Consider the following 14,770-nt stretch of genomic DNA (forward strand, 5'->3'; position numbering starts at 1 on the left):
TTTAAACAGAAGCATTATATGTAACTTTTATTTTACACGTCCACAAATGCTTGTACAACATACAGTGACTACTTCTAACGTTTATAGCATTTTTTCCCATAGCACAAAAAGAAAGGTTAGTGACACACAGGTGTGCTACAGTGATGCTGGGTGGAGCCCTCAGGAGCCCACTTTGCGGAGGAGGGCTGAGTGTTGTTGACATTTGGGTCCTGAGCACCTGCTGGGAGGTGCAGGCGATCCCACCGAAGCAAAGGGTGGGGTCCCTGCACCTCAGCCAGGCAGCTCATCTGCAACCTATCATAGGGGGGAGGGGACGACGACAGAAGAGGCTACTCCAGGATTGTCTTGGGCACAGGCCCCCAGTCACCACAAACAAGGACCTCTTTGAAAAAACAGCTTGACAAGGGACCAAAAGCTGTTCTCCAACTGTAAGCTCTTACAATGTAATAAAACTTAACTCTTTACCAAATCTTAGGCCAGTGTTTTACTTACATGGCTCTTAAGTACAAATATTGACCTTTGTTTGCCCTTCATGCTATCATAAAATTCAGTTCCTTGTAGAATACATTTGCTAACAGAGCTTGGACCAGCCAACACTGCTGTCAGCTCAAGGCTATGCAGCTAACGGTGTATCATTCACCACGGAATGTTTCAGGAATCTGTTCAGATCCCAGGAAAGCAGAGACTCAAAACTACAAGTGCAAAGTTAAGGAAAAGTGTAAAGACTGCCAGAGACATTAGCTCATATGGTGTGGAAGCCCAAACGAATCCGATTGTTCCACAAACTTACTCTTCACAGAAATATGTTAAAAAACAATTCATATGATGGCTTTTCCATTCCTACAGAAAACATCAGAACTGACATTCACTTTAACTCTCTAAAAAAGTTCAACCCAAACGCCAGGGTTGGTGTTTAAAACTGAAACGGTATATAAAATATTTACGAAACAGTATTTAAGCCCCCCCTTTCCTTAGCACTTAATAAAACTCGAATGGCCTAATACGAAAGTTTCACACACAACAGTTTAAAAGGCATCGACCCCAAAACATGATTTTTTTTTTTTTAAGTTCAGTCAAGATTGTTTTAAAGTTTTATTGTAGGCTTTGCTGCTGGATACAAAATAAAGGCATGCAACTGTCCCAAGAAGGGCAGTGTGTACAAAGCCTAAGCTGTAAAAACCATTTCAAAATATAAACTCGTTTTTTGGAATACACTGTGTCAAAGGCTGCCCATATTAATACCTTTGGTATAAAACAGTAATGTTTCCCTTGAAAAGCAGACAAATCCCATCCATTACCTTACACACGTTCACATCTCCTTGTAACTACTCTACGTAGTCTAGTTGCAACCAGCCACGTCAGTCACCACTCACTTCTGTCCCTTCACAGGCGCAGAGGAGACTGGGAGGTAGGTAACCGAGAATGTCCGTCCTACATGAGCACCATGTGGACGGCCGGGCTCCAGTGCAGGCCCCCTGCGCCCCACAAGCACACATCCCCATCCATAGTCGCACACGTCCCTTAAACATGAACACGAACACTTTATTGGACCCCAAAGGGTCTGCACATCCTCTAACTCTGCTCGCTGTGGCTACTCCATACTGTGTAAAAATCAGAGGCAAAGACAAAAAGGGGATCTCCGGGTGATGGCTGCATCTACAGCAGGGGAGCTGCCCTGAGACTGCTGGTGTGAATGGGTTTCCTGCCTGGATGCCAGGCTTGGTGGACAGAGGCCGGGCCACCTCCACTTTCTAAGCAAAAGGCAGGGCTTCTCCTGGAGATAGGAAGCCCAGCCTAACAGGGAAGAAGGCTGAGGAAGAAAGAATAGAGCCCAAGAAGTGACGGTATGCGAGCTCCACTTGTTAAACAGGCCACAAGGCCTTCTAGAAGGGAGTTGGCCAACAAGGAGAACAGATGCAGGGGCAGGGGGAGCCAGGAACAGAGCTGTGCACTCCCTGCCAGGGCCAGCTCTGCCTTAGCCACGTGAGGTCCTAATAGGCCTGTCCCTCAACAGAGCCGGGCACCCAGAGCTACACTAGAACAATCAGAGGCACGAAGCTCATCAGTCCTATCTTCCGTGCCACAAACTGTAATCATCTACCCACATGAGCTGGGGTGCAAAGTCCTGGGGCAGAAGGACTTCTGGCAAAGCCCTGGAGCCGGCCCGACCTAGGGCACAGGAACTAGCAGCCAGCATGCTGGGCTGGAGGATTAGGAAATAGAGAGCTCAGAGAATCCTCTGGTGGCCACCAACCGCAGGATCCCTCCCGGAGCTGTCAGACTGAACCCCAGGGGCATGCCGCCCCAAAGCCCAAATCATAGTCAACACCCACAAAAATAAATACTGCAAATAAAATTTCTCACATCCACTTCATACCCATTCATACTTTTCTCCGAGAACCAAAAAAGCCTAGCTCCAAAGATTCTCAGATCCCCACGGAACGGGGGAGACCTTGGACATAGCTTGGTCAAGAACGGGGTGCATTCATCTGGGGGAAAGACAGTCACCTGGTCGAGAAATATCAAAATAATCATCTGGCTTGGTACAAAAGTATCTTCAGACTCCAGAGGAAGTGGAAGGTGCCCAAGAGCCTGCAGGAATTGGAGTGAATGACAGGGGAGGAGGGAGGAGGAGGGTGGCTCGCTTGCTTGCTTGCTTGCTCACTGGTGGAGGTGGGCCCGGTCATCCGGGCGCTTGATGTGGATCCGCCGCACACGCTCGATCCGCTCTCGCTCCTCGTCTTCATCCAGGTGGTGAGAGCGACCAGCTGCCCCACCCGTGGCTTCCAGGAGTGCGTTGTCAGGTCCTCGGCCGTCCTGGGCCTCGTACAACAAAATATTGAGGGTCTCCTCATAAATTCGGGCCTCTGGGAACTCCACCTGCATTCCCACAAAACACAAGGCAGGTAAGTTAGCATCACAAACACATACCCCACTACCTCTACTGCCACCTGGTACTTCCAAGAAGGGCCGCTGGCTCATGCAGGCCCCTGGGATTCCTCTTAACACTGCCATTATTAGTTTTATAGTAATTTTTGTTTTCAAGAGGCAATACTTACACACAGTGCTTACCCAAGAAACAAAAGGGAAACAGTACATCCAAATGTACATTTATACACATGAATATTCACGCACTTTAAAACACACAAAAAGTGGCCCATCACACACTCTTCTGTACCTTTTGTTTTCCCCTAACTTAGGAAATCCTTCCATAGCACGGAATTACAACAACGTAACAATGAAATTAACCAATTAGGTAGTTTCCAACAGGTTTCTATTAATTACAGATCTGCACTCTTGGAGCTGCTCCACACCTTCAGGCAGCCTTTAATGCAGCCCCATGTTTTGAACAGGGACTAGCTGAAAAGGACATGACGCCTCTTGCTTGGCAAAGCTGCATGTCTGCTGCTTGCCCTTCGGGGTTTAGGTTCTGTGAATCAGACAGGGCTGCCCAAATGGGCCCTGGGCACTTGACTCACAGGGTGGACACACTCTGCTCTCAAGGCAGGGTTCTGAGGTTCAAAGAGAAATGGAGAGAACACGCTCTACTCTGTCTTTTCTACTGAGGCCACAAAACCAGGAGAAAGAGTGCAGTGGCTGAGGACTGAGACACAGAAATCACAGCAGACAGAGCGGGGGTCAGCGGAGAGGCCAGAGTTTGGAATAATGCCTGGCCAGCAGTGAGTTTACTGCCGAGAGGGAGGTTAATGCAGCCTGCAACCCCGCAATGGTCATCAGCACAGAGAGCTCCAGGGGGGCCACCAGAGCCTCCCAACACCTAGAGAGTGTTCCCGGTTTTCCTTTCCTTTTTCTCCATTCTCTTGCACCCCTATCTGTTCCCCCTAAAATCTTGTGGCAGCAACAGCCAGAGCCTGGGGGAGTCCTAACTCTGAAGGGGAACCTTCCTTCCTGATTAGGAGAGCTGTGGTCTCATCAGGATGGAGCAAATCTCTGCTGTTTTTCTCTTGTTTCTTTATGCCGCTTGGCTCCAGGGCCAGATCAGGTCCCAGGCAGTGTGAGGCAGAGTGGGGAACTGCAGCCCCACCTTTCCAGCCAGATGACTGAACAAGGGGAGCCCCAGGGAAGCAGGAAGCACTAAAAAATGGTGAAGGAGGGGTGCCTGGGAAAGCAGTGTCTTGAGGTTTTTGCATGAACTCCTGGGATTGAGCCCAGCTGTCCATCTGTCCCTCAACAGCACACCCAGAACTGAGCCATGGGGGAGATCATTGCCCAGGACACAGCCTAGCCCTCGGTGCAGCCCAGGCCTGAAGGCTTTGGAAACAGGGCTGTCACTGGCACTGCAAACCACAGCTGGTTGGAACCTGTGGGCCAAATGCCCACTAAAACAAACAAAATCAATGTGCTTGTTAGAATTTTAAAAAGACCTAGAGCCCTGTAATATTCAGAATACAATTCGAAAGTTCCTGGCATAATGAAGAACCAGAAAAATGTCAACTCCTAAGGGAAAACATAATCAACAGATGCCGATGCCAAGTCCAAGATGACATAACATGCTGGAATTCTCTGACAGAGGGTTGAAAGCAGATATTATAAAAATGTCCCGACAAGGAAGGTCAAACATTTTTTAAATTTAATTTAATTTTTTAAAGATTTTATTTATTTATTCACGAGAAACACAGAGAAAGAGGCAGAGGGAGAAGCAGGCTCCCTGGGGGAGCCTGATGTGGGACTTGATCCCAGTACTCTGCGATGCTCAACCACTGAGCCACCCAGGCATCCCAAGGGCAAACTTTCTTAAAGCAAATGCAGACATACGAAGTTTCAGCAAAGAGAACACAGAAGAAAGAAATAAAAATTGTACAATTAAAAAATACAGTAACCAAGATAAACACAAAAACAGAAACCAAAAAAAAAAGCCCCAATTCACCGGCAGTGTGGAGATGACGGAGGAGAGTCTGTGAACTTGAAGACAGAAGAACAAAAGAAGTGATACCATCTGAACAACAGAACAAAACAGACCAATAGAGGGTGGGTTCTGTGCTGTACTACCACTGAGTCCCCAGTAAGTCAGAATCCAAAACCAAATGGGATGACGTGTATTACAGATCTACTTAAAGCATACTTTCAGCAAGCCACAGCCTTTCCAGCTGAACCAGAGAAGACATTTAAATAATTAAAAGAGGGGCACCTGGGTGGCTCAGCAGTTGAGCATCTGCCTTTGGCTCAAGGCGTGATCCTGGGATCAAGCCCCATATCAGGCTCCCTGCATGGAGCCTGCTTCTCCCTCTGCCTACATCTCTGCCTCTCTCACTGTGTCTCTCAAGAATAAACAAGAAGAAAGAAAAGAAAGAAAAGAAAGAAAAGAAAGAAAGAAAAGAAAAAAAGAAGCAAGCAAGCAGAGCACCTGAAGGTTGTACCAGGAAAGAAATAGCAATTCAAAAAAACCCCAAAAGGAACATCCGCCCAATTACTTGAAACAAGAGAACGTGTATTGGCTCCAAAGTTCAGCTTTGGAGGTATGGGGCAGAAGGAGGCACCCCTATGGGGCAGCCATTCCCCAACATGAACCCCTTAGAAAGCCAGTCACAGACTTCCCCCAGAGAAAGGAAGAAGCCCTTGGGGACAGGATGGCAGAGCAAAGGGAGCTGTGGCTAGGGGCCCTGGCCTGCCATCCTGGGCCCTGCCTCTAGCCAATTTCAAAAACACAAGCACAGGGCTGCTCTGGAACCTGTTGGCTCATCTACAAAAGGCTGGGATCAGATCGTGTGGTCTCTGAATTCTTTGCTCCCTGTCAAACCTGAAAATATAAAATCAGTATTTTAAAGTTTAATCAATGCAATGACTATCCTGTTAATATCCAAGGACAAAAGCAGCCCGTATATATAACAAACCTTAACTGGCAAGAAAAGGAGGTTAGTTACCAGTAGAATTCACAGCCCTAAAAAAGTTCACAGGAGAAAAGAGGTGTGGGTGGCTAATGCGGTAAAGAGAAACAAGCAATTCTGGTCTCCCTGGGATCTTTTGAAAGAAAAAGGAGTCTCGGGATGCCTGGGTGGCCCAGCAGTTGACCATCTGCCTTCAGCTCAGCATGTGATCCCAGAGTCCCGGGATGGAGTCTACATGGAGCCTGCTTCTCCCTCTGCCTATGTCTCTCATGAATAAATAAAATCTTTAAAAAAAAAAAAAAAAAAAAAGAGGGAGCCTCAGTGTTTTTCCCTTCCTGGCTCTCTTAAATCAAGAAGTATCTTTTGGGATATATTCTAAATACTGATGATACGATGTTGTAAAAATTTAAAAATGCTTAGAGCTTTGGTGTCTACTTTGTGGTCTCACTCACTCATTCGTCTTTTCTCCTGAGGCCAGCTCTAGAATCAGAGAACTGTGTACCCCTGGAGCTGCAGTGATGATGGTAGCCTGACAGGGTGGTCTACAGATCTGTGCATGAACACCTGCCCAGCAGACCCACCGCAAGTCCCTGATCAGGGTTCCCTTATAAGGTTCAGAAGAAGGGACAGAGTACACTATAGGATTTTTTTGAAAAAAGAGAAAGAATACCAAGTTGCACAGCCCAAGAAGGGTAAGCAAGCAGAAGACCTGAAGGAGATGAAGTTCAATTCACAGAGGATCAGATCTCCAACAGCACACTGTGGCATGATGTAGCTTTGTAGGATGGCACAGTGACAGAGATCAAGTCCATCGGTTTGGGAGAGGATGACACAGTGGATCCAGAGTCCAGATCTGTTAGGCAGTTGTGTGCTCTGATGGAAGCCAACAAGCCTGGGAGCTACAGAACGCCCAGCAGGCCTGTGAGGCTGGAGGGCCACTCTAGATCAGGGGGTCAGAGGACAGACAAACGGCAGTAAATCGTAGGTCATGACTAGAAGGCCAAGGCCAAGCTCTTAAAGATAGCACGGCTCCTCTGATGATTGAGACGGGAGGGGGCTATGCTGGCAGGAAATGGTGGTACATGAAAGGTGAGAAACAGCACAGGCAGTGTCCCGTCACTGACAGGAGACCATGCTGGCCTGGTGACAGCGGTAAAAGGATACATCTGAATTGACTTTTTTTAAGGTTTTGTTTTTAAGTAATCCTTATACCCAAAGTAGGGCTCGAACTCACAACCCTGAGATCGAGAGTTGCTTACTCCACCGACTGAGCCGGCCAAGCACCACTCTGAATCCACGTTTATGGCAAAAAGACTGAGCTGCAGTAGGACCGTCCCTGTCTGCCAATTGTCAGAGGAAATACCATTCTGTTTCTCCAAGGCCTGCCTCTGTCCAGGGCCCCAAAAAGCTGAGTATTTTCACAATGAGCAATGATGCGTCAAGGAAAGCCTTTTTAAAACCTCTCCTTAAGTTTTTTTGTTCCGGGGAAAGGGAAACTGTACAAGTAGTATTTCAGACTAGTCACCCAGAGCCACCCCTTCAGAGCACTCACCTTGGTCTGCTTCTTCTCAGTGGCATAGACAATGGAGGTGCAGCAGACCTCGGCAATCTTGCGGCCCTGCCCATAGAAGGACCAGCAGCAGATCTCATCCCCAATGACATCCTTTATGAACAGGACCCTTCCATTAAAGCGCAGAGAAAGCTTATCAAAGAGCTCAATGTTTTTCAACATATTGTCGTCAGAATTGCTGCAAGAGAGCATTTGAGAAGGTGAGTGCAGGCTGCTACTAGGTGCAGTTGAGTGTCTCTACATCCCATTCTAAGGTCACCTCTCTGCCGGTACTCTGCTGTAGCCAGGAGGAAATGTGGACAACTTGGGGCCTGTAAGCACAGGCACGAGGTGCGGAGTGTGGAGGGAGCCCCAGGAGTGGCAGAATGCAACTGCTCGAGGAAGGCTCTTCATCTTGGGTCCACTTATGGGTCTTGAGTCACCTCACTAAGCCCTCTGCAGCTGAGACCACATGGTCCCAAGAGCTGTAAGGCATTCTAGAAACTCATGTATGTTGCTAGTGGAAACATAAAATGGTGCAGCTGCTTTGGAAAAACAGTTTGGCAGGTCCCCAAATGACTAACCCTAGAATTACCGCAGGACCCAGAAATTCCACTCTCAGGTATGCTCAAGAGAAATAAAAACCTTCATGTACACGGAAACGTGTACATGAATGTTTGTAGCAATATTCACAATAGCCCCAAGGTGGAAACCACCCTGATTGTGCACTGATGAATGGATCCACAAAATGCAGTTAATATCCATATGATGGGATATTATTCCACCATAAAAAGGATGAGGTATTGATATACTTGCCACAACAAAGATGAACCTTCGACAACGTGATGCTAAGTGAAAGAAGCCAGCCAGTCACAAAAGGCAATGTACTGTAGGATTCCATTTATATCAAGTGTCCAGTAGACAAATCCACAGAACAGAGAGAAGTGTTTGCCAGGGGGTGGGGTGAAGAGTGACTAGTGGTCTCTTTTAGATGATGAAAATGTTCACAAAGTAGGCACATGGTAACGGCTAAACTCTGTAAATATACTAAAAACCACCAAACTACTATATACTTTAAAAGGGCAGCCTTTATGATATGTGTGAATTCAATCTAGTATCTGTCATCTGCCTCCCCTGGGCATCCTCGAGGTACAGAGGGCCACCCTCCCTGGAAGATAACAGGAGGACCTGGGCCTGGCCTGTGTGAGCAGAAACTTTCCTAGCCAATGTGGGTAGTTTTTCTCACTGACACCTTCCTTACCTGGTATATGAGTATTTGTTGTTACTTCTGTTGTAGAGCAGCTTCACGGCTGGCTGAAGGCAGTTATAAAAAAGAAAGAAAAGAGTCACTTGGAGTGGAGGTACGGTGGACTATGGGCTTCCCACAGGGCTGGACCCTACCACCAAGTCAAGGAGGCAGCTAAGCACAGCTGGCAGACTGGGGGATGGTGTGGGAGGGCATAGAGGGAGACTGTAGGACTCACAATTGGAAGGAGGGGGGAAGATGTGACACAAGATGAACTGCAGGTGCCCATTCTTCATCCCTCCTCAGCCTTGCTCAGGCACATCTACAGGTTTCTATTTCAAACCTCATTCATGATTTCAATAGCTAAAAAAAACGGACACAAGGGTGCCTCCAACATACCTTATTTGAAGTTGCGATAAGTTTCTGCTCTTCCTTGGATGAGGTGATAACAGGAACTTTGCAGAAAGGCTCGTAAGTATCTTTGTTCTGCTGGAACAAAACATGCTTTCAGCCTAGGAGGCCTGCCCAACATCAGATTATTTAGCTGGCCTGCCAGGCAAAGACAGGCTCTGGCAAGGGAAGATGGGACTGCCAGCCCTGGGAAGAAAGGAGTTAGGGTGGGGGATGGCCAAGAGTCGAGTTCTCCAGTAGATGTCTGCTCTTTGGCAAGGGCACTCAGTAAATCCTAATGATGGTGAGACACATTTACACAGCCCAGGGAGTCACTTAAAAATAAACTAAACACAACAGATGAAATATAATATCAGCCATTAAAGCACCCCACTGCAAAACTGTAGAAGAACTTCAACAGTCTAAGCTTATATGGAGAAAAAGATCGGGAGAAGGTAAGTCTGCAGACAAAAGATGTTGAAAATCTGAGGATGGAAGCAGATAAGGAATACTGAGGGGAAAGCGAAAGCCAAAATGTAAGTTACCAGATGGGAAAGAACCTGAAGTTTTTCAAACAACAGTTCTGACTGCTGGTGGGCAGAGGGCAAGAGCAGGGAATAGCCAGCCCGTCAGCAGAAGCACCAGTGAGACCCTACCACCACCATTACCACCATTGTAGCTGTCGCCGCCGCCAATAGCAAAAGAAATGTCTACTCTTCTGGAGTGGTTTGTAGAGATGACCACTCAACAGGGTTGAGTTGCTCTTCCGAAAACAGGGGGGATTAAGTGAATGGTCCACAAACTAAATGGTGGGCTCCAGCTCCCAGCCCCTTCTCCTATTCAGATCTTAAAAGGCAGCCAGTCAGGCTTATACCCAGGCAAGAGAGTGGAACATTCCCCCATGGGGATCTGATCAGTTCAGGAAAAGGCTTATAGGTTCTGACACTGGGAGTCCCTGCTGAAAGAGCCTTATCACCCACCACTAAAGCCCACTGGACAAAAAAGCCCCCACACACACCTACAGGTTTTCAGAACCTTACTCTTAAATTTTAACAGACCAAAGATCATCAGATTATATGTGGAAAGTCTCTCAATTGTGAGACTGAAACCAAAATAAAGAGGAAAAGGGAAGGAGTCATGATGAGGGCAGCAGAAAGAAAACTCCAAGACAGAGGAAAACAGATATGAATCCTATGAAACAAAGTGCAGTGTTCTATATTAAAAAAAAGAACACTCAGAGAACATGAAAAGGCTCTTGGAAGTTAGAAATATGAGAACTTTAGAAATGCAAAGTTCAAAAGAAGGGCTGAAAAGATAAAGCTGAAGAAAACCTATGAGAAAGTAGAACAGGAAGATAAAAGCAACAGAAACTGAGAGGGGGTAGTCCTGGAGGTTCAACCTTAGACTAATAGAAAACACAGAAAGGGAACCCAGAGAGCTTGTCTCTAAGACAAAGGAGAACAGATTCACTGGTGTGTCTGAACACACCAATAGGAGACTGACCTTTTTGACCATTTAGGGATGAATCAGGAATATGTACTTAGAAAACCAAGCAGACAAAACAATGAGGCAATCACTAACCCTGGCAAACTGAAAGTTGCATAATAAAGACATTTTTCACTGTATACTCTGTGGCTTAACTGTTAACAATATTTAGAGATCACAAAGTAAACTCTGAATACTGACTTAACCAAAGCTGTGATAAACACTATATTGGGAAAAGAGAAGAAGGAATATGTGTACATAAAAGATTTGTAGTGACTGGGGGGTGGTGGTAGTACATGAGCTAAATTTTAATTCTCTGTACACCAGGAGATAATGTTGAAAACTGAAATGAATAGCGTAAGAAATACGAAAGTAAACAGAACTGTTGAAAGAATTAACAGAGAAGGAGCGCCTGGATGGCTCAGTTGACTAAGCGTCCAACTCCTGATTTTGGCTCAGATCATGATCTCAGGGTTGTGAGACTGAGCCCTACATCGGGCTCTGCATTTGGTGTGGAGGCTGCTAGGGATTCTCCCCATCCCTTACCTGCCCCTTCAAATAAATAATAAATAAAATCTTCAAAAAAAATTAATGGAGCAAAAAAGTATGATGTGTATACATTTCCTCAACAAACAAAAATGAATTAAAAATACTAACCTAAAGGCTGTAGACTCTCACGGTAGAGGTGGTATGTGTAAACAATAGCTCCTCAAGGAGGTAGGCAGTATGGGTACTGCTCCAGTGGAGGGCCAGACATGTGGCCTGACATAAGAGCCTCAGGTATACAGATCCAATTCCTATGACAACCTGAAGGGACTCTTCTGATTCTCTGCCATGTTAGAACTTGGCTTGAAATAAATGGCTGCTGGCTATATCCAGAAGCATTTTGGTTTTACAGGGATTTTACTATCATGACTTGATCCCAATGGTCCTTCCTGAGGTCCACCTGAGGAGTGAGGGGTTTCTGAATCTACAGAGATTATATGAGGCTCCCAATGACAACTGGTTGGGTAAGAGTAAGTCCTGAGATGTGTCCAGAAAACTGATTAGGTTTTATACCCCATACTGAAGAGTTTCGATGTACATATGATGGCCCAACATGACAGCGACTGAAAGTCAGAGTGGCCTAAGCATTACAGGGAAGCCTCTAAGGAGTCACTGACCAGAGAAGAGAGAAGTTCCAGGGTTACTTGTGAACTCTTACATCTCAATAAAGTAGGAAATGCTCCATTTTGTAGAGGAAGAAAATGAGGAGAGCAATTGGGCCTGGTACCTCCCAACTCTTACAGGGGAAAAAGGGTGATACCTACTTGTAAGGCTGCTTGGCATTCTTCCACCAGGCCCTGGACCAGGTAGTACTTGGCTTCTGCCAGCAGCTCCTCAATCTCCCGGCGGCTCTCAGGCAAGGGGACCGCCCCGTCACGAAGGTAGTTGAGTATTGTACCAAAGTGTTTCCCACACCGGTCAATAAGGATCCAGCCTGTAGTGGGAGGAGAGAGGGGGGCCTAGTCACATAGGCACTCATCTCTTGGAAGGTGCTGAGGACAAATGGGGTGTCTCTTGGCCCCCTCCACCTCCCAGGGAAGAGCAGGATCACAGAGGGGGGAGCAGCACCACCTGCCCAGCCATCAGCAAAAAGCTGACTAAGCCCTGCCTGGGAAGCACTGCAATGGTCTCCAGGCCACAACCACAGACTCGGTTGGTCTCAGGCTCTTTTGGATGCCAGAACCTCTGAGGCCTAAAAGTGTGTTTCTAAAATATCCTCAAAAATCCCTTAGATATCCCAAAAGTACACTACACTTGGATAAAATGGGTCCAAATGACCACACAACTCAATGGTAGGGGAAAAGCTTGAGGTAAAAATATCTACTCTCCCTCTTTCTACAGTGCTTTTTTTAGATTTCCAAATAACAGAGCCACTTCTAAGGAGGCAGAAGACTTCAACCTCTGGCTCCCAAGGGGGATCCCTGACACTCACCAATACCACCCCAGGGTGTTCCATCTTTAACGCCCCCAAATAAGTACTTACTGGCTAGTGACAGCCACTGGAGAGAAGACGGTAAACCAGAAAGAATTTGTCCTAGGCAGTTCAGTTTAGCATGGGGAGATGGAATTTGTTTTCATTAACTATAGGAAAACGTGTCAACCGCCGAGCCCTTTAGCTTCTTGATGACCTCTCCATTTGGGGGGACTGGGCTGCTATACCTCCACTAGGGATCTCCAAGTTTTCACAATTCCTCTTCAGAAATGCCAATATTGGGGGGGGGGGGAGTTACTTGTAGGAGGAAATAATACTAGAGCCCGAGAAGTGGAGGGACATAAAAAGAGAGGAAGGGATGAGGCAAAGACCTGGTATGTCTTGAGATGACAGGAGGCTTCAGAAAGAAACCAGGTTGTAGAGAAGTATTGTACCAAAGTGTTTCCCACACCGGTCAATAAGGATCCAGCCTGTAGTGGGAGGAGAGAGAGGCCTAGGCCCACATTCCCCCAGGCCAGTAGGGCAACTCCAGTGAGGGACTTCCCCAGGTCTCCTGTCCCCTGGGGTCAGGTGAGAGGATACCAAGGCACAGGGCATTTAGGTTTAAACAGGAATCCATAATTTTATTCCCTCTTTCCTTGTCCATTGCTCAGTTTGGGAGAAGGGGCCCACACTTACACTTTTAACACCATGGTGTTCTGCCCCAAGTCCTCCGCAGAATCCCAGACTCTGGCTCAGACACAAAATCCAAGAGCAGCAAAGACACCTCTTTCATATCCAGAGTCACAAGGCCACCCACTGCCCCCTTCCCCAATCCAGCCTTGACAAGATGTTCTCAGGGTTATAGGGCAATATATTTATTTGGTATTTACAACAATCACTAGGAGTTTTGTGAGGCCATTTCGATACTCCCATCCTACAAACTCCTCAGCCCATGGCTCCTGGACCATTGGTTAAAGGTCTGGGCTTGTCTCTCCAGAGGCTTTCGCTTGGTACTTCCACAGTGCTATGGCTTCCTGAGTATAGTGGAAAGAGTAATTCCCAGTGTGGCAAACACAATGCAAATGCGTGGCCTGAAGTCAAACTCTGGTTTCAAGGAAGGAAGAGGCCTTCACAACCATGGTAAATCACACCACCCTGACAGTGACTGCTGGACCTTATCCCACTGCTTTTTTCTACATTTGAGATAATCAAGTATGGATGGAGTATCTGTCATATAGCTCAGATGCCCAAAGGGGTCCTGAGCAAGCAACATAAATGAGTGTAGATGGGTCTGGGCCCAGAGGCTGACTAGAGAGAGCACGTGCCCTGCTCCTGGGGGATAGGAGATGGGGAGGCTCTTCTCAATTCAGCCAAGAACTGCTGGGCAGGAATGTGGGCCTAGGGCTGCATGAGATTTTGATATTCTAAAGAGAAGTCAGAAATGCAGATTTCTCCGGGAAACCTCCTGATTTTTAAACAGTGGTAAACCAAGAGGTCATCAATCCATTCTAGGCCAAGGAAAACCCATCTGCAGGCCACCCTGGGCATACAGACCAGCATTTTGTGACCTTTCTGCTACCCCGGATCAAGTACTTTTCTTCCAATGAGTGGACAAGGTGTGGAAGGACCATACTATCTTCCCAACCGTTCTTTTAGAAGGAGGCTCAGTCCCCTGCACCATCCACAGATAACAGAGCCTCAGAGAGGTTCAGGGACATTCCTAAGTTGGAAAGGCAGAACTGGACCACAAAAAGGAAGTAAGAAATTCACAGGAAAGCTCCTTCCACCAGAACTGAGAAGACGAGTAGAGCCTCAGTCTTCAGAGGAATGGCAACCTTAATTTAACTCAGCAACCCAGGGAAGAAAATGTCCACGTTCCACCTTTGATGCATGGATAACTTAGCTGCTCAGAAAGAGCAGGAGCCCCTGAAATCAATTATCCAAGTGACAGTTCAGAGTTTCCATAAACGAATAGGCAGACCGTGACATTGGGCTCCAGCTCAAGAATGCTGTCAGGAAATGCTTGCGGTGAAGGAATCATATTTTAGACAAATAAGGGCAAAGGAGCCGGCGGGCTCGCCAGGAGGTTTCAATTAGCATTCTGATTTTAAAATATTTCAGTTGCTTTCAAAGCCGGAATCGACCCCTTTGAAACAGCTCAAACGCCTAGCATGTAGGAAAGCAAATGGAAGTTAAGCAGCTCCTTGTTTGTGGAGAGCCTGTCCCACTGCCACAGAGCATGCAGGCTTTTTCAGAAGTCTACACAAGTCAGGGCAGCCTGGTGTCTGGCGGCC

At 46.9% G+C, this 14,770-nt stretch overlaps 1 protein-coding gene across 4 annotated transcripts in view; it reads right to left on the reverse strand.

The window, feature by feature from the left end:
- Positions 1 to 14,770, reverse strand: part of KCTD10 (potassium channel tetramerization domain containing 10) — a 27,858-nt gene continuing 13,088 nt past the window's right edge. For 2 of the 4 annotated variants that reach the window (XM_025986632.2, XM_072723041.1), the window contains exons 3-7: positions 11,827 to 11,996; positions 9,041 to 9,127; positions 8,657 to 8,709; positions 7,399 to 7,594; positions 1 to 2,880 (exon numbers count right to left, since the gene is read on the reverse strand). In XM_025986632.2, coding sequence (XP_025842417.1) covers positions 2,662 to 2,880; positions 7,399 to 7,594; positions 8,657 to 8,709; positions 9,041 to 9,127; positions 11,827 to 11,996 — 725 coding nt within the window. In that variant the 3' untranslated portion in view covers positions 1 to 2,661. Of the gene's footprint in view, positions 2,881 to 7,398; positions 7,595 to 8,656; positions 8,710 to 9,040; positions 9,131 to 11,826; positions 11,997 to 14,770 lie in introns of all 4 variants that reach the window. The other 2 variants (XM_025986631.2, XM_072723040.1) reach the window with 1 other exon arrangement.

This window comes from Vulpes vulpes, chromosome 10 (assembly GCF_048418805.1).
Source record: "Vulpes vulpes isolate BD-2025 chromosome 10, VulVul3, whole genome shotgun sequence".
NCBI classification, from domain to species: domain Eukaryota; kingdom Metazoa; phylum Chordata; class Mammalia; order Carnivora; family Canidae; genus Vulpes; species Vulpes vulpes.